The sequence below is a fragment of the Balaenoptera ricei genome, chromosome 10 (genome assembly GCF_028023285.1).
Source record: "Balaenoptera ricei isolate mBalRic1 chromosome 10, mBalRic1.hap2, whole genome shotgun sequence".
NCBI lineage: Eukaryota > Metazoa > Chordata > Mammalia > Artiodactyla > Balaenopteridae > Balaenoptera > Balaenoptera ricei.
Window position 1 is genome coordinate 26,971,648 of NC_082648.1, and position 27,560 is coordinate 26,999,207.

General features: G+C 38.4%; 1 protein-coding gene across 7 annotated transcripts in view; it reads left to right on the forward strand.

Moving 5' to 3' along the window:
* RESF1 (retroelement silencing factor 1) overlaps positions 1-27,560 on the forward strand; it is a 74,520-nt gene that overhangs the window by 12,431 nt on the left and 34,529 nt on the right. For 4 of the 7 annotated variants that reach the window (XM_059935611.1, XM_059935608.1, XM_059935610.1 and 1 more), the window contains 3 exons: positions 9,919-14,905; positions 16,177-16,260; positions 18,758-19,434. In XM_059935611.1, the coding sequence (XP_059791594.1) occupies positions 9,976-14,905; positions 16,177-16,260; positions 18,758-18,924 (5,181 nt within the window). In that variant the 5' untranslated portion in view covers positions 9,919-9,975 and the 3' untranslated portion in view covers positions 18,925-19,434. Of the gene's footprint in view, positions 1-9,918; positions 14,906-16,176; positions 16,261-17,039; positions 18,133-18,757; positions 19,435-27,560 lie in introns of those variants that run through there. The other 3 variants (XR_009505339.1, XM_059935612.1, XM_059935613.1) reach the window with 3 other exon arrangements.

Genomic DNA, 27,560 nt, shown 5'->3' on the forward strand with positions numbered 1-27,560 from the left:
TTCTCATCCGCCTTGGTACTACCTTGTGGGACTAGGGACACTGAAGTTGGTTTTGCTGTTTGAGTGGGTAAAAAACTACATAAGAATCCATTCAGTCTTGCCTCCTTTCTGTCTGCGGCAGTGTAGAGAGCCGACCTAACAGCTGGGACAGTGGCCCTGCCAGCCGCGGTTCTCCTGCTTAGGACTGCTTGGCTTCGTGCATTTGTTGTGACCATTAGATGTATTTAGTATTCAATACAGTTCTTGACATAAATTTTCAAGTGTTAGCTGTTACTATTTATAAGTTGTGTTATAAAGGTAAAATTTAGGGTAGTCTATTCTTGAAAGCCTAATTCAAGGACTGATAAAAGCCTTATTTCTCTTAGGACTAAGGACACAAGAAGTCAGAGCTGGAATAGGTTGAGTAAATCTTGATACTTTTGGAATTCCTCAGAAGTGGGTTTTACCACTTATGTGTTGGTATTTCTGGTTTTGTTGATTTTAAAGAAGAATCTATAGCTTTTTCCATTGGAGATGAGTTTTGCAATGAAAAATACTGGTTTTTCCTCAATTTAATCACATCAGTGGACTCTCCAAATAAACACGTTAGAAGTGGAACTAAAGACACAAGGGAAGGTTCCAATTTAAAATACCAGAAGAGATATATGTTTTTTTCAGGTATGAGAAGAGTATATTTTCTAAGAAATCCTGTATTTTTGAGGTACTGAAATGCTTACAGATGAAATCATGTAATGTTTATGGTTGACACAGATGCGAAGGGAGGGGTGGAGACTTTTTCCCATTTGCAGATTTAAATAGGGACTTCTCTTTAACTTGGTGTTCAACAATTATAGATAACATTTATTCATTTGACAAACATTTATTGAAGCCTGCTAGACAACTGTCTAGATATGCATCTTTTTTTTTTTTTTTTTTAATTTCTGGGCCACGCCACGCGGCATACTAGTTCCCTGACCAGGGATGGAACCCGTGCCCCCTGCAGTGGACACGCAGAGTCTTAACCACTGTTTTGCCAGGGAAGTCCCTAGATACGCATCTTTTGCTTTTCCCTGAGACAGTCTTTTTAAAAGCCTATCACTCTTGGCTTTGAATAGCATTATCTTTCACTATAATAATGTTCCAGTTTCTTTGATAAATTAATGGTTACCCTTGCATATAAAAAATTCTTGATGTGGCTTAATTTGCCCTTTCATGTTCTGTTTCTTACTACTTTTTCTGGCCTAAAGTAAGCCTGGCCATGGTAAACCATAATATGATAGGTCCATTTCAGTAGAGTTTTTTCTGTTGGTGGTTGTAAATGCTTGTGCATTTGTGTTGAAGATAGATATTAATATGATTATTCTTCAAAGGTATGATTTTTAGGTTATTTTTTGGTTTGTAATTTTCTGTAATAAGTCTGACTTCAAATAAAGGAGGCTTTCCAGTTAAACCATATTTGCATTGTATGGATATAGAATATTTTAAAATAAAAAAAATTCACAAGCCTTTTCTTAACGTTAGTAAGGTCTTTATGAAGATTTTATGTGAAAATCCGCATGCATTGTTACATTTATAGTCTACTGCAGCCACTCACTTCCCTTTTTTTCCAGCTTCACTAATTCATCTTAATTTCGCAGTTTACAACTTGCTATTCACAACTTCCTATGCCATGGATTTTAGTGACTTGCTTTCGTCCCACTTTTCTCACAGGAAGTAATAGTAATAATATATATAAGATTTCAATCCAGAGACTGTCAGACCTAAAGATAGACTTTAGGTTTTTTTTTAATTAAAAATTTTAAAAGACTGTTTTTGTGATGACACACAGGAAGCCTCCATGGATTCTCTCTTTGGAATAGGAGTATATGAATTATGACTCTAAATCCCCCCAGTGTAGACCATAGCACTTTATCAATGTCAACACACCCGGGCTGCTTGCCTCCCTTCCCAGTGAGGGCCACCACAGTTTATCAGCATCAACATATTAGTATTGCTTGTTCTCCAAACCGTAAAACCTACAGCCAGATGGGTGGGTTAGTAGAGCCAAACTTTGTGCGGCTATATCAAGGATCATTATTTATGGTTTGCTAATTTACCTATACCTATTCATAGTTAGGAAGATTCCCCACAACAGAATATAAGAATCTAGTGCTTTCATAGCTTGCTGGCACATGCACCTGTCACTGGGCTGCTTGCTGACCCTTTTGCCACTTGACAAGAGTACATGAACTATTGGATCCAATCCATAGTAACTGCCAGAGAGTAGAGAACCTTAAAACTACAAAGCAACCAATGGACAATTGTGCACTAACCTGCAACCTAAAGTACTCTAGTTGTTTGAATTTTTTTTTTTTTTAATCTGCACTGGAAACTAGAAATGTGGGTGTATACAATATGTTGAAAACTCCTATTTCCTTGTTGATTTTTTTTTTTCCCCCTGCCAATTCTGTTCACTATTGAAAGTGGGGAATTGAAGTCTTTGACTCTTGGTGAATTGGCTATTTTTCACTTTGTGTTTTGCTTCTTGTATTTTTTTTATATAAATTTATTCATTTTTTAAAAAAATTATTTTTGGCTGCATTGGGTCTTCGTTGCTGCATGGGCTTTCTCTAGTTGCAGAGAGCGGGGGCTACTCTTCGTTATGGTGCGTGGCATTCTTATTGTGGTGGCTTCTCTTGTTGCAGAGCATGGGTTCTAGGTGTGTGGGCTTCAGTAGTTGTGGCTCGTGAGCTCTGGAGCGCAGGCTCAGTAGTTGTGGCGCATGGGCTTAGTTGCTCCGCAGCATTTGGGATCTTCCCGGATCAGGGCTGGTACCCGTGTTCCCTGCATTGGCAGGTGGATTCTTAACTGCTGCGCCACCAGGGAAGTCCCTACTTCTTGTATTTTAATGCTCTCTCTCTTTTTTAAAATTTAATTTTATTTATTTATTTTATTTTTGGCTGCATTGGGTCTTCACGGTTGCACGCGGGCTTTCTCTAGTTGTGGTGAGAGGGGGCTACTCTTCGTTGCAGTGCGCGGGCTTCTCTTTGTAGTTGCCTCTCCTGTTATGGAGCACTGGCTCTAGGCGCGTGGGCTTCAGTAGTTGTAGCACACGGGCTCAGTAGTTGTGGCTCCCAGGCTCTAGAGTGCAGGCTCAGCAGTTGTGGTGCACGGGCCCAGTCGCTCTGAGGCATGTGGGATCTTCCCGGACCAGGACTTGAACCCGTGTCCCTTGCATTGGCAGGTGGATTCTTAACCACTGTGCCACCAGGGAAGCCCTTAATGCTCTCATAAGTGTGTATATGTTTATAGTTGTTATATGTTGCTTGGTGGACTGACCCTTTTATGGTTATAAAAAGTCTCTCTTTAGTAACATTTTTTGTTTTAGTGTATTTTTTCTGATAATTAGTATAGTCATTCTCCCTTTATTGTGGCTGTTATATGCCTAATATCTTTTTTTTATCCCTTTTTAAAAATTTTTATTTATTTATTTATTTGGCTGTGCCGGGTGTTAGTTGCAGCACGAGGGATCTTTGTTGTGGCATGTGGGATCTTTAGTTGCAACACGCGGGATCTTTTAGTTGTGGCATGTGGGATCCAGTTCTCTGACCAGACCTGGGTCCCTTGCATTAGGAGTGCAGAGTCTTAACTGCTGGACCACCAGGGAAGTCCCTCTTTTTTTATCCTTTTATTTCCAATCTGTTTTTATCTTTGACTCAAAGGTATGCCTATTGGAGACAGCATATAGTTAGCTAGCCATTTTTTAAAAATATAATCTGACATTCTGTCGTATGGATTGTTTAATCGACTCACTTTTAATGTTATTATGATATAGTTGGATTTACATCTCCTGTTTGTACTTTTTATTTTCTGTCTCATATCTTTTTGTCCCTCACTGTTTTTGCATTAAGTGAGTATTTTGTAATGTAGCATTTTAGCTTCTTTAATAATTTTTTCAGTATTTTTTTTGTTATTTTATGGAATCACAAATTACTTTTATTTTTTATTTATTTATTTAATTTATTTTTGGCTGCATTGGGTCTTTGTTGCTGCGTGCGGGCTTTCTCTAGTTGTGGCGAGCGGGGGCTACTCTTTGTTGCGGTGCATAGGCTTCTCATTGCGGTGGCTTCTCTTGTTGCGGAGCATGGCTCTAGGCGCACGGGCTTCAGTAGTGGTGGCTTATGGGCTCTAGAGCACAGGCTCAGTAGTTGTGGCGCATGGGCTTAGTTGCTCCACGGCATGTGGGATCTTCCTGGACCAGGGATTGAACCCTTGTCCCCTGCATTGGCAGGTGGATTCTTAACCACTGAGCCACCAGGGAAGTCCCACCTTTATTTTTTTTTAATATTTGTTTATTTAATTTTGGCTGTGCCGGGTCTTAGTTGTGGCATGCAGGATCTTTAGTTGTGGCATGTGGACTTCTTAGCTGTGGCATGCATGTGGGATCTAGTTCCCCAATCAGGGATTGAACCCCCGCCCCCTGCATTGGGAGCACGTTGGAGTCTTACCCACTGGACCACCAGGGAAGTCCCACAAATTACTTTTAAAAAAATCATATTTGTTTCTACCTTTAAAGGTCTTAAGCATTTAAAATCTGATTTGTTATATTTGTGATTTTTAGCCAAGTTAAAAGACTGTAACTGGTGTGTGTGGGAGGGTGGAGAGTAGAGAGCTGAACAATGTAGGGCCCAGTGAGGTTATTTGTTGTGTTTTTTGAGTACCAGTAATCCTGGCGTATGTGCGTATGTGCGTGTGTGTGTGCGCCCGTGTATGTGTAACTGACTTAATCCAGTAGAGACAGGTTGATACTGGGAATACAGGGAAAGGGAGTAGGATTTTATCTCTCTCTCTCTCTGTTTTTTTGTTTTTTGGTTTTTGTTTTTTGTTTTTTGGCTGTGCTGTGTGGCTTGCAGGATCTTAGTTCACTCACCAGGCATCGAACCCGGGCCCATAGCAGTCAAGGCATTTAGTTGTAACCACTGGACCACCAGGGAATTCCTGGGAGCAGGATTTTTTTTTTTTTTTTTTGAAATTCACGTTCTTTTATTTATTTATTTATTTATGACTGTGTTGAGTCTTCGTTTCTGTGCGAGGGCTTTCTCCAGTTGCGGCAAGTGGGGACCACTCTTCATCGTGGTGCGCGGGCCTCTCACCATCGCGGCCTCTCTTGATGCGGAGCACAGGCTCCAGACGCGCAGGCTCAGTAATTGTGGCTCACGGGCCCAGCCGCTCCGCGGCATGTGGGATCCTCCCAGACCAGGGCTCGAACCTGTGTCCCCTGCATTGGCAGGCAGACTCTCAACCACTGCGCCCCCAGGGAAGCCCGGAGCAGGATTTTAAATGTAGAGATTTGATACTGTAAGTACAGACTGCATTTACAAGGCTGTGTCTTATAGATTTGGTGACAGGAGAATGATGGATAGTGCTATTTTTGTCTCTCTGAAATATAAGCAGCGGAGTAGGGGGAGCATGTGTATGGGTTGGGGTGGCAGGGGACCAGGGAGGAGAGAAGAATGGAAAAATTAAATTACTTTAATATAAATAAAATTTCAACAAAATGAAGTAGAATTGTCAGGCACTGTTTATATGTGCAATTTGTGAACTCATTTTGTTGACTTGTGTATTTTTTCCCCAGAAAACTTTGGCTACTCCTGTGCAGAGAGGTTCTTAAGTTCAGCCGTAGCTGGAATTTGTTAGGTAAATGCCATGGCTGTCACAGGTGAGGGGAGATAAGAGGGCGGGGTGCCAATTTGGGGGCAAAAGAGTTTATTTTTCCAAGAAAAATTTAAATGATAGACATGGAAATCCTGTCTCTGGTTATCTCCATTAAAATATATCTTCAGAAGGTCTAAGAATACATTGTATCCAAAAGTAGAGGCTGCAGTCAGGAAAAAAGTCTTTTTTGTTTTGTTCTGTTTTTGTTTTTGTCTGCGGCAAGTGGCATGTGGGATCTTTGTTCCCCAACCAGGGATGAAACCAGCGCCCCCTGCAGTGGAAGTGTGGAGTCTTAACCACTGGACTGCCACAGAGGTCCCTTAACTCTCTCCTTTTAATTTCGGTAGTTCAAGGTTGGTTTTCCAGGCTTCAGTTTTTTTCTATGCCAGCAAAGGAGAGAGAGGGGGTAAAAACCCAACAACCCCAAATTATTTGTAAGGAGCATTTCTCTTCCTACCCATAGGCTCTGTGTTAGTCTGCAGGGCTGCCCTAACAAAATAACCGCAGCTTGGGTAGCTTAAACAATAAATTTCTGCAGGTCTAGAGTCTGGAAGTCTGAGATCAATGTGTTTGGTTTCTCCTGAGGTCTCTCTCATTGGCTTGCACACAGCTACCTTCTCTGTGTCTCCTCAGATGGTCTTTCCTGTGTGTGTATACACCTGGGTGTCTCTCTTATAAGGACACTAATCCTGTTGGGTTAAGGCCCCGCCCTTAAGACCTCATTTAACCTTAATTGCCTCACTCAAGGCCCTATCTCCAAATATAGTGAACTGGACTTAAACATATAAACTTTGAGGGAACAGAATTCAGTCTGTAACAGCCTCCCACCCCCAAGCTCACATAAGAAATAGGGCAAATTATTGGGAATTTATCATTAACTCTTTTGTAGTACTGCTACTTGGTAGTACTGCTTTTTACTTTGTATTATACTTCTCCCTAATCAGTTGTCTTATTAAGGAGCTTTCCTGGGAGAAAGCATGTGAGGAATATACAGATCTTTCTCCTTGGGACCTGTTTTTAAACCAAAATGTGCATGCTGTCATGCTGGACAAGGGTGATCTGGCTCCCCGACAAATTAAACTCTCAAGAGAGGGAGGTTTCTTTACTACCTTAATCAAATGACAGGTCAGGACAAACATAGAGTTCACCAATGACTTTGACTTTCACATAAGTGAGAAGAAGCAAGCAGAGAAATAGAAAGCAAAAATGTATGTAAAAATGCAGAATGAAAGTTAAAACCACTTGAGCACGAAGTGCTTGTAACGAACCAAGTCCATGCATCCATAATAGAAAAGTCCAGTTGGTCCAAGACACTAGTCTCCTCAATGAGGCACTCAAGCAGGTCTGGATTACTGCTGGGTCACAAGTGATGAGGTGAAGACTGTCCATTTGGGCAAAGCCTCTGGTGGCCAGTGCCTCGGTGAATGGATCCTCGACAAGAGATGAAGTTACAGCAACACTTGTCTCAAATGCAAACAGTCCCAGCTCACCTAAGTTTATAGTCCCAGGAGCACGTTATCTCCAAGATCAGATGTTCAGTTTGGGAGGGGGAGAGTTTCTAATGCCACCTGTGTCACCTTAGGTCACCTTGGCAGGAGATACCCAAAATGTCTGCCTCTTCCTTCCAGCATGCACAGATCAATCTTGGCTCAGGTACAGCAATGACAAAAAATGAAACCTCTGAAGTCATGGAGTCAGTTTCTAGTCACGGCTTTATTTCATGCTCGACACCAGGCCTCAAAAGGTTCCCTTCTATGTATTATTTATGAGCAAATACATAAATAAACATACATATCAAGAAATTAAACACATGGTAACATGTGCCTTCTTCAATCTAGTTTGAGTACACTATGACCCATCATGTAATAGATCTAAAAGATCTACAGATTGTTTTGGATTTTCTACATAACGTCTATTAATAGCTTTATATTTTCCTTCACAATTCTTATACTTTCTAGGATCTCCAGTGCAACAATGAATAGAAGTGGGTGATAGTGGCATCTTTATTTGAGTTATCTATTATTATTAATAATAATATTACTGTTGTTGGTCTGAATTTTTGAAATTACCATTTATCAAAATTAAGGAAACTTCTTTCTATTCTTGGTTTTATACAATTGTTCTTTTAATGAATTTTAATTGAATTTTATCAAAAGTTCTTGCATCTGTTGAAATGATCATGTGATTTTAAAAATAATTATAATGTAATTACTTTGATTAATTTTCAATGACAAACTTTATATTCCTGAAATAAACTCAGTTTGATCATGATGTTATCCTTTTCATGTATCACCCCATTTGGTTTGCTAACATTTTGCTCAGGACTTTTTTGTTTGTTTCTGAGAGATTGGCTTCTTAATTGTCTTTCTTTTCAGCTTTGGTATGATAGGCTCAGTAAATAAGCTATGAAGTGTTCCCTCTTTTATCCTTTTAAAGAGGTTATATTGGATTATCTTTTCCGTAATTGGTAGAACACTCCAGTACAGCCACATGGCCCTGCTGTTTTCTTTGTGAAGATATTTAATTATAGATGTTAGGATATGTTTTTTCAAGGAATTTCTCCATTCCACCTAAATTTTAAATGTTTGGAAATACTCAAGATAAATACATTACCGTTTTAATGTCTGTAAGATCTAGTGATAGCCTCTTTTCCCAATACAGTGGATTTTTTTTTATGATGATCAGTGTTGTCAGAGGCTTATTGATTTTTATTTGTTACCAACTTGTGACTTATTGAATCTCTGTTCTCATTTTATTTCACTCTGTCTTTTCCTTGGATTAACTTGTTATTTTTAACTTTGTATGATAAATACAGAGATTGCTTCCCAGTCTTCTTTTAAATAAGTCTATTTAATGTTATAAATTATCCTCAAGTCATATGTTAACATGGGGTTGGGAGCCCATTATGGACTGAACTGTGTGTCTTGTCCCCCACCCCCCCACCAAATGCATATGTTGAAGCTCTGACCTCCAGTGTGACTATTTTTAGAGGTGGGGCCTTTAGGGAGATAATTAAGGTAAATGAGGTCATAAGGGTGGGATCTGATTCAGTAGGTCTGGTATCCTATTGGATAATTAGAGGAAGAGACACCAGAGCTCACTGCATTCTTTATTTCTTAATTATTTTGCAGTTTCCTAGGTTCTTTTTCTACAATTTCTAGATTAATTCCACTGTGAATTAATCTGAATTATTGTAATCCTTCAAAAATGAGATTTGCTTATGGCCTAGCCATATGGTCAGTACCGGTAAAAATTCCATGTGCATTGGAAAGAATGTGTGTTCTGCAGTTGTTTGGTATACTATTAATACGTTTAAGTCAACTTTGTTTGCCCTATCATTTGTTACAGATTTGTCTGTTTTTAGATATGTCCCATGTCCCTGTACTGTTGGTGAGAGTATAAATTATTTCAGTCTTTTTGGAAGGCAGTTTGTCACTGCTTATGAAAATGATTTTAGTGTCTTTTGACATATTGATTTCACTTGTAGGAATTGGCAGAAACAGCACAAATATAAAAGCATAAATACAAGAATTCTTAGTATAGGATAGTTTATAAGTGCAAAAACTTAAGAAAACCAAATGTCCATCAATAGAGAAATGGTTAAAAGGTGATATACACAGAAAGTGGAATGTTATGCAGACAGTGAGACAGATATGTGTGTAGTTGAAATGATAAGATATCCTAGGTATAGTAATGAAAATGAGGCTAACTGTAGACAGCATGTTTGGTAGGACTCCATTTGTCTTAAAAGATGAGGTTTTATCTATGTATTGGTGTTTTTTTATATATAGAAATTTTCTGAAAGAAAGGTAACAGTAGATACTGCTAGGGAGTTAGACATTGGAGATGGACAGTAGTAAGGGCTTCTTAGTATATGCTTGATTTTTAAAAAAATTTATTTTTTGCAGTGATCATGGGTTACTTAGAATAAAGAGCTAGTTAAAATAAATAAATGCAGAAAGTAATTGTCTCTTAAGTGTAACAAACAAAATACTAACTATATTGGGTAGAATGAATTTCTGTTGAACACGCCAGAAAATTTTATTGACATTTGCCATATTTATTATTACATCTTCCTTTGCTGTTCCTCTTATCCAAATCAGAGATGAAGCTTTCTCTAGTCTGAGGTTTCAGGAATTTTGCTAGACATAGTCAGCATTGGTGATAAGGTAAACTAAGAAAATTATCTTAGAAATTCTGACCTGGCAAAACAGCTTTTTAATAAAAGATCTTTATTTCCTACAGATTCCTGACATTCAAAACAGCTGGCTTTTAATACACTGCTACTGCATCAAATCGACAATGAACTGGAATGCAAAATCAGAGAGTGTCACCTTACCACCACAGTATCCTAAAAAACAGGCATCTTTTTTGGAGCAAGCTTTAGTAAACACACTTACCACAGCATCTCAAAGTTCTTTAAACCATCCTGGAAGTAACCAAGAACCATGCCTATTTCTCAGTAATTTAAATCCAGTTTCACAGCCGCTGCTCAACATCAGAAATTATAAAACTCCTCAACAAATCCCTATTTCTGATATGCATAGTGGGACCATTGTGACCTCACAAACTTCAGTAGAAAGAATAACATATGCAAATGTTAAAGGACCCAAACAACCAAATCACGATTTGCAAATGTCTTCAGGAGTTACACAGGATGTATGGTTGAACTCACCAATGAGGAATTCTATGCTTTCTCATACAGGGACAACTGTATCTCATCAGACTGGTTTTGGAACGAATACACCCAATGTACGTGCACTACAGAATCAATTTCTAACATCAGATACCTATTCTATGCAACTACAAATGATCCCTTCTAATTCCAGAAGAGTTCCTATAACTTATCAAGGAAACCCGAGACTTAACCTACCTTTATCAGAGCAACAGGTTGATTGGGCACAGCAGTGTGCATCCAGTGGGTTGACTTACCCAGATTACAGACCACTTCCAAAGCAATATAGTTATTCATCACAAAGCTTTTTGCAGGATCCTACTCTTCAGAAACAAACCCCTATGTCATCTGTATCATTACAAGTTAAAAATAGTCAATCTCCAAATCCTGCCCTGACTTTACAGTCAAAGCAGATTGGAACTGTACCATCATATCAATATGCAGTTACTCAAACTGACAAAAGACCTCCTCCTCCTCCTTATGACTGTAGGTATGCAAGCCAGCCTCTGCAAAGTACTCAGCATGTTGTTAAACACACTTCTATGGAAGTTCCTCAGAGTCAAGAAATGCACTTACCTGAAACGAGAAAAGACTTTTGTAGAGGCTTTCAGCAGCAGTGGCAAAACCTTAATGAAAATTTCAACACAATGGGAAATTCCTGTAACTTGAGAGTAAATACCAATGTCAATCAGCCTTTTAATGAACCTATTAGATCTTCTGTGGATGGTGTTCAGGCTCTTACTCAAAATAATCAAGAGAAAAGAGTGGATTCTCGAAATCTAACTTCAAATCAAGTACTGGACACAAGTGCCACAAAAGAAAAGTTAGTGAGGGATATTAAAACATTAGTAGAAATAAAAAAGAAGTTTTCGGACCTTGCAAGGAAAATTAAAATTAATAAAAATCTTTTGATGGCAGCAGGTTGTATTAAAACAACTAATAACTCTTACAGTGAATCAGCTCAAAATTGTGGGTTGTCTCTGAAACAAACTGCCAAAATCCAGTCTGGACCACAGGTAACCCTAGGCCCTCCAGATGCTGTGGAGGATAAACCACCAACGGTAATGGAATCTGCAGAAGAAACAAATAGAACACACAATGCATTGAATTCCAACCTTCAGGACAGAAATTTTAACCAAGTCAGTTCTGTTTTACTAAATTCTGGCTGTTCACAAGTTGTGAGTTCTTTAAAGACATCAACTGTTGAGATTACCCAGGCAATATTAAATAACACCCAGTTTTCATCAGGAAATTTAGTCAACGTTGCACAAAATGTGCCAACAAATTCTGAAGCAACTTCTCTTCCTCAGTCTACATCTTTTGAGGAATATGTTTCAAAATATCCAAATAAAAATAGGCTAATTCTCAGTTTACTTGCATCTGGAAATAAAACTCAGAAGAAATTATTAAAAGATACTAATGAACATATTCATGATTCTAAACTGCATAGTTTTGAAATGAATCCAAATATCCAGAACACTGGTAACCAAGTGAATTTGAAACCCATGGAAACTCCAGGTACTCCAAGTACTTGTAATATAAATGCCAAGATTTCAAACAACTCTTACTTTGAGCATAAATCCTTCAATGGAATGTCTTCTAAAAGTGACTCTCACTTTTCCATGGAATTGCTAGCAACGTGTCTTTCTTTGTGGAAAAAGCAACCTTCAGAACCTACGGAAGAAAAACAGTGTAATGAGTCAAAAACAAACACAACAGCAGTTGGAATTTCAAAGCCTGTGGACATCTGTGACAAGAGTCCATTTTCAACTGTGGGAAATTCTCAGAATAAAATTGTAAACAGCTCACAAGAAACAGTTTTATCAATGGTAGCACAGAATTATGAGTCTTCAGGAGCAACTACTACAAAGGGGATTGCTGTAGTATCACCCTTAATTCTTTCAGATGTCAAAACATTGTCTGTCAAAGGTATAACACCTGAAGCTTTACCTGAAACAATGTATCCAGTTATTAAAGAAGGCAGTGTTTGTAGCTTACAAAACAAATCAACGGAAAACACTGCTGCTTTGAATGTTAATGAACCAGTGACAAGTACCACAAGCACCAAGATTTTCCCACTAATTCAGAAGGATAAGCAAAGTGAATCAACTAATACTAATTCAGAAGTCACACCTAATACCAGTCAAGGAAAGCATAACAAATCAGAACCAGATATCCGGTGTCCTGTGAGTGATCAGCAAACCACATATATATCAAAGGACAGTGATATCGTGGGCAGAGATGTATTACAGATTGGCAGTATTTGTTCTCTTGTTGAAGGTGATACCGCTTATAATTCCCAAATAGCAAAGATATTCAACTTGCCCTCTTTGCAAAAGGTTGAGCCACAGAAACCTCTACCCAATCACCAAGTAATGAATAATAGACAAAATGAACAATTTGACAATATCACTGGAAATAAAGACTTTGTCTTTCAAAAAGAGAATTTTGTACAGTGCACAGATGTTTCACATAAAATAACTGATCAGTCAGAGTCACTGCAACCTCCAGAACCATCGACTTTGAAGTACATTGGAGCAAAGAGTGGAATTCTTGAGGAAGGCAGTTTAGAGCATATCACTAAAAATGAAAGCATGGCTAATGATATGTGTTCACCAGCTGCTATTCAGCACGATAGTTACCCTCAGGAAGCGGCCCAGGATCCTACAACAAATGAGAATCTCAAAGATAAGACATCGATCTTATACCTACATGATCAGCTGTCAGAACTTTTAAAAGAGTTTCCCTATGGTATTGAACCTGTGAACATGCATGAAGGTTTTGTGGTCCAACAAATGGCACACCGAATCTCAAAAGCTCAAACTTGTGATAAAACCAGTTGTGACTCCAAAGACTCAACAGACCAGATACAAATTACAATATTAAATTCAGAGCAAATGAAAGAATTATTTCCTGAACAGGACGATCAACCCAATGAGGTAGACAAACTGACAGAGCCTCAGAAAGAAAAGCCTGTCACAAAAGAAGGGAACCAGTGTGACCCACAAGCACATACAGTTGAAGAAACCTGTGATTCTGTAATACTGGATTCAGAAAAAGATGATGTCCGTTGCTGTGCATTGGGGTGGCTGTCTATGGTTTATGAAGGAGTACCTCAATGCCAGTGTAATTCCACTAAGAACTCAACTTCAAAGGAAGAAAAAGGGAAAGATCCACATTCTCCTTTGGAGACCAATGGTTATAAACAAGGAGAGAGAACTTCTGACAGAGATGTTCCTATTGCATTTAACAGTCCTCCAAATAATCAGCCGAAGATTCCTCTGACTTGTCCAGTTGAGAAAAAACCTTTTCCTGAAACAGAGCAAGGCAGGAATATAAAAGATAAATCCAAATCAGAACATAACAGCTCATTAAGGACAGAACAAGAATTATCTGGTCACTTTTTATCTAAAGGTGATAAAAAACCAGATTCTTTGCAGAGTCACAAAAGAAAAAGAAAACTGCAATTTCATGAGATAACTTTTCATTCCACTAACAAAATTGCAAAATTTTCTCAAGAGAGCCTGCAGAGGAAGCTCATGGCACAAAACTTACGACCACTAAAACCAAAGATGGGTTTTTTGACAAGTAAAAATAAAGATTTGCATGTGAAGAATGGTTCTTTGGTACAGTCAGTATCACCGGAAAAGAGAAAATTGAAAGCAGGTGGCTCTAAAAAAGTTTTGGAAAAGAAGTTAGATGAAGGGAGCATACTTGATTCAGAGATAAAGAGGAAGAAGTATGATAAACAAGAGCAGAATAAGAATGTGGGAGGTGGTGCATTTAAATTCTGTAACCCTTTCTCAACCACAGGTGAAAGAGCCAGGATTAAAGAAAAGACAGTGTCAAATGTTAAGTCCTCAGGCTCTATGGATAGCTCATCTAAAATTAATAGAGTTCTATCACCAAAGGAGTATTTATCAAGGCAGAAGCATAAAGAAGCATTAAAGAAAAACTATCTGAAAAACGTACCATGTGATTCTCAGTATATGAGGTCCAATAAACTTTCTACGCGAGTGGGAAGTTGTGGGAGATCAAATGAGAGACACAATGGCAGTGTACAGACCTCTAAGGAATCATTAAATATTGGTACAAGCCATGGTAAAAACCTCAAAGCCCATCATTCCAAGGAGTCTAAAACATACGTTTCAAGGAATATTAAAGGAACAGTTGGTGGAAAGCAACCTGATAAAATGTGGATTGATAAAACCAAATTAGACAAAAATTTAAGTAATGTAAATAATGACGTTGAATTCAGCCAAATGGCTTCCCAAGCAAAAGATCAAAGGAAACTGTATCTGAACAGAGTTGCATTTAAATGCACTGAACGTGAGCGCATTTGTCTCACAAAATTAGACAGTTCACCCAGGAAGCTTAATAAAGAAAAGAGACCAGAAAGTAAACCTAAGACCCTTTTACCTGTAAAAGATACCACAGAGAAACTAAGCATGCTGGAGTTTAAATTATGTCCAGATGGACTATTTAAGAATACAAACCCTGTTGAAGACCAGAAGGATCTGCCATTTACTCCTAGGAAGGAGCAAGCTCCTGTGCAAGGTCCAGTATGATTTTTTTGATGGTGTCTGCAACATTGTAATACTGTAGTTCAGCAAGTGACAGAGCGTCTCTCCTGACTTCCCTGTAACTAGGAGAGACTTAAATGCATTTTGCCTTTACTTAGTATTTAGTCTTCTCAGTAAGTTGATGGTTCATTGGGCAATATTTGTTTTAAGTTTGTGTCCCACTTATTTTAAATTATACTACATTCACATTAAAGACAAGAGGTATATAAAATTGTAAGGTTTGCCAAATACAAAGATTTCCTTTTGTGCCAAGAAGTGAAAAACATTCTTTGTGCTAAGTCAGAAAAGCATCAAGTGTACATTATTTCAGGTCTTGCCTTTGTTCATTCTCTTTTGGGGCTTGCAGTTTCAAAGCCCTGTGAATTTGAAATTTTGGTCTAAATGTTAGGAGATATGTAATGTTAATGAAATCTTTTTGTACATATGGAAGTGGTTTGACTTCCTGTCATCTTTGAAGCAGTTGGTGATTGTGTTATCACTAAAGTTAAAGTGGTACCTTGTAGTCTACTCATGAAATACGCAATGAGAGGATCTTGGAAGCAGTGTTGTCCATTGTTGAGTTACCAAACCCGAATGGAAATCATGACTGTTGGTTAGTTGAAGGATAGAATTCTCAATGTAGTGCAAGATGGAAGGAGAAAATAGAGGACTCATTATTTGTGGTAGAAGGAAACATTTATGGGTTGTGGATAGTATATGTAAAACATTGTGTTGAGAAACCCAGATTGGAAAACTAAAGGATTTGAATGGAAATCGTAGTTTCTTCTGTACTGTGTTCAGACAGTATCTGTTTGGGTGCATAAAATTACAATGTAAATAAGGTACTTTTTCTTGGAAGGTGGTAGGGATATATGAGTATATAGAGTATAAAATTCATCTTGTGAAGTACTGGTGATTACACTTGGTTCTTAAAACTAGATCCTTAGAATCTGAGGGCCTGGTTGGAAGTGGGTGCAGCAGCAGTGTGAGGTACATTCTGTCTCATGTGCCCTTAAGTACCTTGAAATGTGTTGGTGTTCAGCCCAAGTGGGAGAAGCATAATTACATAATGAAGGTAAACTTTTAAATTGTGAGATTCAGGCACGTCATATGGGAGAAAGCATTTTTCCAGGCCCTTTTTAGTTATGTGTGAATATATCTGATGCCTTCTAAAATCTAATTTAGGCTTACATGGTTTTCCTTCACTATAGTACTAAAAGAGATGAATAGCAATATCTAGAGATCTGAAAATGAATATTTAAATAGTTTCAGGAATAAAAAGTACAAAAGAAGACTGGTTAAAATGTGTGACTGAGGAGAAAAGGATGCCGGAAGCCAACCAAGAAATAGGTAAAGCCGTCTGTTTAAGTTTTTATTTTACTTACCTGGCACTCTGTCATATATAAGCTGGATTACAGTTATGAAACTATTGTGAAGTTTGGTTTTTATCCATATTCTTTTAAAAAGCAGTTCAGTGTCTGTATGAGTGGTAGGAAGACATTCTCTTATTTTTTCTCTCATGCTGTGGACAGAGAAGTAGTGATCTATTTCCTTTTAACAAGAGAATTCTAATCACAGTGACTTAAGACAAGGGGTTGGCATACTTCTTCTGTGTAGATAGGTTTTGCAAATCATAATGTCTCTCCTAAATACTCTAACATTGCAGTGAGAAATGGCTGTAGAATAATGAATGAGCATGGGCTATGTTCCGATTAAACTTTACCAAAACTTGCTAGAGGCTGGGCTTGGCCCACAGGCATACCCTGTTAGCCAACCCCTAGATTAGATTATTTGCAAGTTAGTTAATTAAATTCTCAAAACCAGGGAGACAAAGATGTTCCCATTTATCAATGAGAGGTTAGATCATTTGGCTGAAGTTACATAGCCAGTAACTCAGTAGGGACTTGAACCACATCCCTCTCTTCAAAGTTTATTAAGTGTGGAATTTGAGTTATTTTGATGACGAAAGACTGATGCTCCTATGCTCCTAGTTTTTTGTTTTGGTTTTGGGTTTTTTTTTTTTTTTTTTTTTTTTGCTGGGAAGGGTTTTGGGCTGAGGGCCAACCAGAAAACCAGAATTTTTAGTATCTGATTTTTAATTAGTGGAATGAATGTATTTTGTGTTTTAGGGTTTTGCATTGAGAACTGGAACCTAGGGTTCAGGAATTTTATTTTAGTTTTGGTTAATTAAATACACAAAGAAGAGTTCATAAGAGTCTTTTGAAAATTGGGAGAAGCAGAATTTTGCCAGGAGCAACAATAAAGAGAAGCAAGAGAAGAAGTGTGACAAAGGTTGAGAAGAGCTTATAAAGAATATATGTAAGCAGGCATGTAGAAATGGAGTCATACATTGAAGATACATAAAGGGAAAAAGAAACCTGAATGAAAGAATTGAAGGAAGAAGAAATGTACACTCTTAATTAGAACAGGAAGACAACTGAAAGAGGGGAAAATGAATTAGTGAGAGAGTAGAAAACACACCCCTACAGTTGGAACACAGGAAGTGAAATATGAGAAAGATGGAAATGGGTGTGGAGATTGCAGCAAGAAAGTACCTTGGAAAAAGGGAGGGCCATAAGTTTTGCCTCAGAGAGAGTTGAGAGGCATAACTTGAATCTGAATCTGAAAATACTCAGAAGACAGATATATGCACAGGTTGACCAGAGGCTCAGGGAGCAGCATGAGCTAAACAACAGACATGAAGATACCTGCAGACAGGATGAGCAATAAACACTGAAGGTGGGACATCAGTACTCAGGATCACTATGAAAATGACACAAAGCAGGGCCCAGGCGCAATGAGAGATGCAGCAGGGTGAGAGAAAAGCTAAGAAACAAGTCCAGAGCTCTGTCAAAAGTCTTACGAGACTCGGGGAAATCATGAAAGACAGAACATACCAAGAGGAAGAGACTGGAGAACTGGAACTCCCAGAGAGCTATAAAAAACACACTTTAGATAAGCGACACCTAAATTTGGTGGCAAAGGTTGGAGCGTAGATGGAGCAAGCCGTGAAACTGTCAGGGTGAGGTAGAAGAAGAAGAGGTGACAGAATCCAGCGGAAAGCAGCTTAGAGCTGCACCTCAGGTATCAGCATTCATAACAGAAAGCTGATGTGCATGGAGAGAAATTTGAAACATAAAGAATTAAGAGTAACCATCCTCTGTTACCAAAAAAATAAAGAAAGAAGAGGACAGAGTGCTTGACCCACCCAGGCAGAAAAAGGTAAAAGAAAACTTATTCAGAAAGGAGTGGCTAGAGCAGGAATGTAAAGTACGGGAATTCAGAATTGGAACAGCTTCTGAGATACAGAGGCACATCTAGAAATACACGGAAAGAGAAAAAGCTGGCTGGGCCCATCAAAAAAGGGATAGTGAGGCTAATGACAGCACTGAAATAGTCTAAAGAAATAGAAAAATACAGATATTTCTTAGAATACCTAGTGCATAGCAAGACCACAATATGCAAGCTGTACTTTCCATTTACTCTTTGGAACTGGCTTGCGTTTGTGCTTTTTATATTGCTAGTTTAGATGGCTGTTAAGAAAGTCACGTTCATAATAGTGTGCAAATAATAAGAGTTTTTATTGGGCAAGGGTACAGGTAGAGCAGAATAGCCCTGGGCAGTGAAGATGGGGATGAGATTAGAAAACAACCCCCAAAGGAGAGGCAAGATGTCCTGTGTATCTACTTTATAATTCTGTAGGTAAAGGGCCATAGTTTGTCACATTTAACTCTTTCCATTTTTTATCCCAGAGAACAACGCATGTTTTCCGTCTCAATTTATACTGATTGTATACTAGTCACTAACATTAAGAGTAATAAAGTAAATAAAATTTTTGTTTCCTTAGATGATAATGTTTTGGCTAATTCAAGACTCTCCAAGAGAAGTTTCAGTGCAGATGGATTTGAGACACTACAAAACCCAGTAAAAGATTCAAAAGCAATGTTTCAAACCTACAAAAAGATGTACATGGAGAAGAGAAGCAGAAGTCTTGGTAGCAGTCCTTTAGAATAATTTTGAGACTTTAATTCTTCTGATGGTTCTCTAATTGCCACAAGAAAATTTCTGTCACTTTCTGTTCAAATTATTTTTCCGGAAATACTCAGATTGCCATGATAAAATTTCTCAGAGAGTTTGGTTACCATTTTAGGTTATGTATATCATTGAAGTTACTTAATTAAATTGGCTTGAGAACCTCATTTGTGGGTAGCAGACATAAGAAATAGATGGTATTTGTCAGGGAAACCATAGGTAATTCTGACATTATTGAACCAGTTTACCATTATTTTAAAAGGAATTATTATACTATCCATCCTAAGGGAGACCTGTTCATTACTTAAGGACTTGTTTATTTCCTCTGGGACTGTATTTTTGTTTCTAAAACTTATTAGCAAAATTTATTTTTCAGAAATCCTCACTGTGAATGTCAAAGTATATTCTTAAGTATTTTATACTGAATTGTAAACTTTTTGTCGGAGTCTTGTTTTATACTTGTTAAACTGAACATAATTTTTGGATAATGTTTAAACATTACTTTTCATACTTGAAATAAACATCTATTTTTAAAAACATATATCCGAAACAGTTTGATTTGTGTTTGATTTCCTGCCCTCACAACAGAGCACATTTTAGAAAGGTGTTTTTAAAAGGAGAAATGCTAATTAAGCTGTCACAAGTAAATATTTTCAGGTTCATTCATTAGAAGAGCAAAAATTTACTAGGTTCAAGAAATTGCAAGGAAGGCAAAATATAACTCTTCAGATGTTTCTGGGCTTTATTTTATGACTACTAGAAGTAGAAATGTGTTGTTTTCATAAAATATTAATGCCACATAGTTCACACATACTAAAACTACATTTCTGGGAGTAGAGAGAAATGGAGAGTTTTTTAGTTGGATGTATAGTTTCAGTTTTGCTAGTGCGAATATTCTTACCGCTATTGAACTGTGCACTTAAAAGTGCATGAGATGGTAAACTCATATGTATATTTTATCACAAGTTTTAAAAATACATTCTGAAGACTTCAGAAGACTGAGCTTCTCAAAATGTTAAATAGCATGCTTCCATAGGAAAAGCCATTGTGCTCATCCTGAGCAATGTCAATAGAAGGATCAGTTAGAAAAGCAGTGGTTGGTAGAACTGGCACCATAGCACCAGTCAAGGCAATGCAGTGGTTCCAAACTATGAATATTAGTGGTCATTATATTGGTCATTGTGTTCTTTTATTTTTAAATGTTTATTTTACATTGGAGTATAGTTGATTAACAGTGTTGTATAGTTTCAGGTGTACAGTGAACTGATTCAGTTATACATGTATCTATACTTCTTCAAATTCTTTTCCCATTTAGGTTTTTTTTTTTCCTTCTTTTTTATTTATTTATTTATTTATATTTATGACTGTGTTGAGTCTTCGTTTCTGTGTGAGGGCTTTCTCTAGTTGCGGCAAGCGGGGACCACTCTTCATCGCGGTGCGCGGGCCTCTCACCATCGCGGCCTCTCTTGTTGCGGAGCACAGGCTCCAGACGCACAGGCTCAGTAATTGTGGCTCACGGGCCCAGTTGCTCCGTGGCATGTGGGATCTTCCCAGACCAGGGCTCGAACCCGTGTCCCCTGCATTGGCAGGCAGATTCTCAACCACTGCGCCACCAGGGAAGCCCCATTTAGGTTTTTAAATAATATTGAGCAGAGTTCCCTGTGCTATACAGTAGGTCCTTGGTTATCCATATTTTTATTGGGGTATAGTTGCTTTACAATGTTGTGTTTGGTTATCCATTTTAAATATAGCAGTGTGTACATGCCAATCCCAAACTCCCTAACTATCCCTTCTCCCCTGGCAACCACAAGTTCATTCCCTAAGTCTGTTAGTCTGTTTCTGTTTTGTAAATAAGTTCATTTGTATCAGTTCTTTTTAGATTCCACATATAAGCGATAACATACGATATTTCTCTTACTTTACTCAGTCTGACTTAATTTCACTCAGCATAACAATCTCTAGGTCCATCCATGTTGCTGCAGATGGCATTATTTCATTGTTTTTAATGACTGAGTAATATTCCATTGTATATATATATATATATACCACATTTCCCTTTATCCATTCCTCTGTCGATGGACATTCAGGTTGCTTCCATATCTTGGCTATTGTAAACAAGGCTGCAATGAACATTGGCGTGCATGTATCCCTTCTGACCATGTGTTTCTCCAGGTATATGCCCCAGAGTGGGATTGCAGGATCATACGGTAGCTCTATTTTTAGATTTTTAAGGAACCTCCATACTGTTCTCCATAATGGCTTCACCAATTCACATTCCCACCAACAGTGCAAGAGGGTTCCCTTCTCTCTACACCCTCTCCAGCATTTATTGTTTGTAGATTTTTTGATGATAGCCATTTTGACTGGTGTGAGGTGATGTCTCATTGTAGTTTTGATCTGCATTTCTCTAATAATTAGTGATGTTGAACATCTTTTCATGTGCCTCTTGGCCATCTGTATGTCTTCTTTGGAGAAATGTCTATTTAGGTCTTCTGTCCATTTTTTGATTGGGTTGTTTTGATGATATTAAGCCACATGAGCTGCTTGTAAATTTTGGAGACTAATCCCTTGTTGGTCACTTCATTTGCAAATATTTTTGTCCATTCTGTAGGTTGTCTTTTCGTTTTGTTTATGGTTTCCTTTGCTCTGCAGAAGCTTTTAAGTTTAATTAGTTCCCATTTGTTTATTTTTATTTTCATTACTCTAGGAGGTGGATCAAAGAAGATATTGCTGCGATTTATGTCAAAGATTGTTCTGCCTATGTTTTCCTCTAATAAGAGTTTTATAGTGTCCGGTCTTACATTTAGGTCTTTGATCTAGTTTGAGTTTATTTTTGTGTATGGTGGTAAATAATGTTTTAATTTCATTTTTTTACATGTAGTTGTCCTGTTTTCCCAGCACCATTTGTTGAAGAGACTGCCTTTCCACCATTGTATAATCTTGCTTCCTTTGTCATAGATTGACCGTAGGTGCCTGGGTTTATTTCTGGACTTTCTAACCTCTTTCTATCAATGGACCCATTGATCTATATTTCTGTTTTTGTGCCAATACCATACTGTTTTGATGACTATAGCTTTGTGGTATAGTGTGAAGTCAGGGAACCTGATTCCTCCAGCTCCGTTTTTCTATCTCAAGATCGCTTTGGCTATTTGGGGTCTTTTGTGTCTCCATACAAATTTTAAGATTTTTTGTTCTAGTTTGGTGAAAAATGCCATTGGTAATTTGATAGGGATTGCATTGAATCTGTAGATTGACTTGTGTAGTATAGTCATTTTCACATTATTGATTCTTCCAATCCAACATGATATATCTTTCCATCTGTTTGTGTCATCTTTGATTTCTTTCATCGGTGTCTTATACTTTTCAGAGTACAAGTCTTTTGTCTCCTTAGGTAGGGTTATTCCTAGGTATCAATATTTTATTCTGTTTGATGCAGTGGTAAACGGGTTGTTGTTAGTGTATAAAAATGCAACAGGTTTCTGTGTATTAATTTTGAAACCGGCAACTTTACCAAATTCACTGATGAGCCCTAGTAGTTTTCTGGTAGTATCTTTAGGATTCTCTATAGTATCATGTCACGTGCAAACAGTGACAGTTTTACTACTTCTTTTACAATTTGGATTCCTTTTATTTCTTTTTCTTCTCTGATTGCCGTCACTAGGACTTCCAAAACTATGTTGAATAAAAGTGGCGAGAGTGTACATCCTTGTCTTGTTCCTGATCTTAGAGGAAATGCTTTCAGCTTTTCACTGTTGAGTATGGTGTTAGCTGTAGGTTTGTCTTATATGGACTTTATTATGTTGAGGTAGGTTCCTCTCCCTCACTTTCTGGAGAGTTTTTATCATAAATGGGTGCTGAATTTTTCCAAAAGCTTTTTCTGCATCTATCAAGATGATCGTATGGATTTTATTCTTCAATTTGTTGGTGTGGTGTATCACACTGATTGATTTGGATATTGAAAAATCCTTGCATCCCTGGGATAAATCCCACTTGATCATGGTGTATGATCTTTTTAATGTATTGTTGGATTTGGATTGCTAGTATTTTGTTGAGGATTTTTGCATCTATGTTCATCAGTGATAATTGGCCTGTAATTTTCTTTTTTTGTGTTTTCTCTCTGGTTTTGGTATCAGGGTGATGGTGACCTCATAGAATGAGTTTGGGAGTGTTCCTTCCTCTGCAATTTTTTGGAACAGTTTCAGGAGGATATGTGTTAGCTCTTCTCTAAATGTTTGATAGAATTCGCCTGTGAAGCCCTCAGGTCCTTGACTTGTTTATTGGGCGCTTTTTAATCACAGTCTCAATTCCAGTGCTTGTGATTGGTCTGTTATATTTTCTATTTCTTCCTGGTTCAGTCTTGGGAGATTGTACCTTTCAAAGAATTTGGCCATTTCTTCCAGGTTGTCCATTTTATTGGCACCTTTCAAAGAATTTGGCCATTTCTGCCAGGTTGTCCATTTTATTGGCATACAGTTGCTTGCATTAGTCTCTTATGATTCTTTGTATTTCTATGGGGTCAGTTGTAATTTTTCCTTTTTCTTGATTTGAGTCCTCTCCCTTTTTATTCTTGAGTCTGGCTAAAGGTTTATCTATTTGTTTATCTTTTCAAAGAACCAGTTTTATTTATTTATTTAGTTAGTTAGTTTAAAAAATTTATTTGGCTGCATTGGGTCATACTTGTGGCATGCAGGATTTTTGTTGCTGCATGCAGGCTCATTAGTTGTGGCATGCAAACTCTTAGTTGCGGCATGTGGGATCTAGTTCCCTGACCAGGGATCGAACCCGGGCCGCCTGCATTGTGAGCGTCGAGTCTTAGCCATTGGACCATCAGGGAAGTCCCAGAACCAGCTTTTTAGTTTAATTGAAATTTGCTGTTGTTTTCTTTGTCTCTATTTCATTTATTTCTCCTCTGATCTTTATGATTTCTTTCCTTCTAGTAACCAGATTTTGTTTGTTTTTCTTTCTCTTGTTGCTTTAGATGTAAGTTTAGGTTGTTTATTTGAGATTTTTCTTGTTTCCTGAGGTAAGATTGTACTGCTATAAACTTTCCTCTTAGAACTGCTTTTGCTGCATCCAATAGGTTTTGGGTCATTGTGCTTTTATTTTCATTTGTCTTTAGGTATTTTTTGATTTTTTTCAGTGATCCATGGGTTGTTTAGTAGCCTATTGTTTAGCCTCCACGTGTTTGTGTTTCTTATAGTTTTTTTCCTGTAGTTTATTTCTAATCTCATAGCATTGTGGTCAGAAAAGATGCTTGATATGATTTCAATTTTCTTAAATTTACCAAGGCTTGCTTTGTGGCCCAGCATGTGGTCAATCCTGGAGAATGTTCCATGTGCACTTGAGAAGAATGTGTATTCTGCTGCTTTTGGATGGAATGCTCTATAAATATCAATTAAGTCCATCTGATCTAGTGTGTCATTTAAGGCCTGTGTTTCCTTATTGATTTTCTGTACGGATTGTCTGTCCATTGGTGTAAGTGGGATGTTAAATTCCCCTAATATTATTGTGTTACTGTTTCCCTTTATGGCTGTTAGTATTTGCCTTATGTATTGAAGTGCTCCTATTGGGTACATACGTATTTACAATTGTTGTATCATCTTCTTGGATTGATCCCTTTATCATTATGTAGTGTCCTTGTTTGTCTCTTAAAACAGTCTTTATTTTAATGTCTATTTTGTCTGATATGAGTATTGCTACTCCCGCTTTCTTTTGATTTCCATTTGCATGGAATACCTTCTCATCCCCTCTCTTTCAGTCTGTATGTGTCAGTAAGTCTGAAGTGGGCCTCTTGTAGACAGCATATATATGGGTCTTGTTTTTGTATCCATTCAGCTAGTCTGTGTCTTTTGGTTGGCGCATTTAATCCATTTACATTTAAGGTAATTATTGATATGTATGTTCCTATTGTCATTTTCTTAATTGTTTTGGGTTTGTTTTTATAGGTCTTTTTTCTTCCCTTTGTCTTTTGTTCTCTTCTGTGGTTTGATGACCATCTTTAGTGTTGTCTTTGGGTTGCTTGTGTGTGTGTGTTTGTGTGTGTGTGTGTGTGTGTATCTATTGTAGTTCTTAGGTTTGCTATTCCCATGTGGTTTTGATATAGCAGTCTCTTTATGTTCAGGTTGTTTTAAGTTGCTGGTCTCTTTCTTTCTCACCTAGAGGAGTTCCTTTAGCATTTGTTGCAAAGCTGGTCTTGTGGTGCTGAATTCTCTTTAGCTTTTGCTTGTCTGTAAAGCTTTTGATTTCTCCATCATATCTGAATGAGAGCCTTGCTGGGTAGAGTATTCTTGGTTGTAGGTTCTTCCCTTTCATCACTTAAAATATATCGTGCCACTCCCTTCTTTCTGGCCTGCAGAGTCTGTGCTGAGAAGTCAGCTGATAACCTTATGGGAGTTCCCTTGTATGTTATTTGTCGTTTTTCCCTTGTTGCTTTTAATACTTTTTCATTTTCTTTAATTTTTGTAAATTTGATTAGTATGTGTCTCAACGTGTTCCTCCTTGGATTTATCCTGCCTGGGACTCTCTGCTCTTCCTGGACTAGGGTGACTGTTTCCTTTCCCATGTTAGGGAAATTTTCAGCTATTATCTCTTCAAATATTTTCTCATGTTCTTTCTCTCTTCTCCTTCTGGGACCCCTATAATGTGAATGTTGGTGCATTTTTTTTTTAAATTTATTTTATTTTTGGCTGTGTTGGGTCTTCATTGCTATGCACGGGCTTTCTCTAGTTGCAGCGAGTGGGGGCTACTCTTCATTGCGGTGTGCGGGCTTCTCATTGTGGTGGCCTCTCGTTGTGGAACACAGGCTCTAGGCGCACAGGCCTCAGTAGTTGTGGCGCACAGGCCTCAGTAGTTGTGGCGCACAGGCTTAGTTGCTCTGCGGCATGTGAGATCTTCCCGGGCCAGGGCTCGAACCCGTGTCCCCTGCATTTGCAGGCGGATTCTTAACCACTGTGCCACCAGGGAAGCCCATGTTGGTGCATTTTTTAAAAATATTTATTCATTTATTTTGGTTGCGCCGGGTCTTAGTTGCAGCACGTGGGATCTTTAGTTGTGGCGTGTAGACTTCATATTTATGGCATGCAGACTTCTTAGTTGTGGCACGCAAAATCTTAGTTGCGTGGCATGCATGCGGGATCTAGTTCCCTGACCATGGATCAAACCCAGGGCCCCTGCATTGTGAGCGCAGAGTCTTACCCACTGGACCACCAGGGAAGTCCCTGTTGGTGCATTTAATGTTGTCCCATAGTGCTCTTAGACTGTTTATATTTCTTTTCATTCTTATTTCTTTATTCTGTTCCATGGCAGTGATTTCCCCCATTCTGTCTTCCAGGTCACTTATCCATTCTGCTGTCTCAGTTATTCTGCTTTTGATTCCTTCTAGTGTATTTTTCATTTCAGTTATTGTATTGTTCCTCTCTCTTTGTTTGTTCTTTAGTTCTTCTAGGTCTTTGTTAAACATTTCTTGCATCTTCTCGATCTTTGCCTCCATTCTTTTCCGTGGTCCTGGATCATCTTCACTATCATTATTCTGAATTCTTTTTCCAGAAGATTGCCTATCTCCAGTTCACTTAGTTGTTTTTCTGGAATTTTATCTTGTTCCTTCATTTGGGATGTAAACCTCTACCATTTCATTTTGTCAAACTTTCTGTGATTGTGGTTTTCGTTCCGCAGGCTGTAGGACTGTAGTTCTTGCTTCTTCTGTCTGCCCTCTGGTGAATGAGGCTATCTAAGAGACTTGTGCAAGATTCCTGATGGGAGGGACTGATGGTGGATAGAGCTGGGTCTTGTCCCTCTGGACCGGGCAGTGCTCAGTAAAACTTTAATCTGCTTGTCTGCTGATGGGTGGAGCTGTGTTCCCTCCCATTTGGTTGTTAGGTCTGAGCAACCCAGCATTGGAGCCTTCAGGCTGTTTGGTGGGACTAATGGTGGCCTCTGGGAGGGCTCACACAGTTAGTACTTCCCAGAACTGGTGCTGCCAGTGTCTTTGTCCCCTCAGTGAGCCACAGCCGCCCCCCACCTCTGCAGGAGACCTTCCAATACTAGCAGGTAGGTCTGGCACTGCTTTTTCTCCCCTGGATCCTGATCTGTGCAAGACTTTGTGTGTGCCCTTTAAGAGTGGAGTTTCTGTTTCCCCTAGTCCTGTGGAAGTCCTGCAGTCAAATCCCAGTGGCCTTCAAAGCCAGATTATCTGGGTACCCCTCCTCCTGTTGCAGGACCCTGAGGCTGGGAAGCCTGACTTGGGGCTTAAAACTTTCACTCTAGTGGGAGATCTTCTGTGGTATAATTGTTTTCCAGTTTGTGGGTCGCCCACCTGGTGCGTATGGGATTTGATTTTATCGTGATTGCACCCCTCCTACCCTCTCGTTGTGGCTTCTCCGTTGTCTTTGGATGTAGGGTATCTTTTTTTGGTAGGTTCCAGCGTTTTTTTGTTGATGGTTGTTCAGCAGTTAGTTGTGATGCTTGTAAGAAGGGGTGAGGACACATCCTTCTACTCCGCCATCTTAGAAAAACGGTCATTGTGTTCTTTAGTGCTGGAATCTTTCAATTAAAAAAAAAAAGTCTCCCTTAAGAATGTCTTTGATAAAGTGGTGAAAGTTGTTTATGTTGTTAAATCTCAA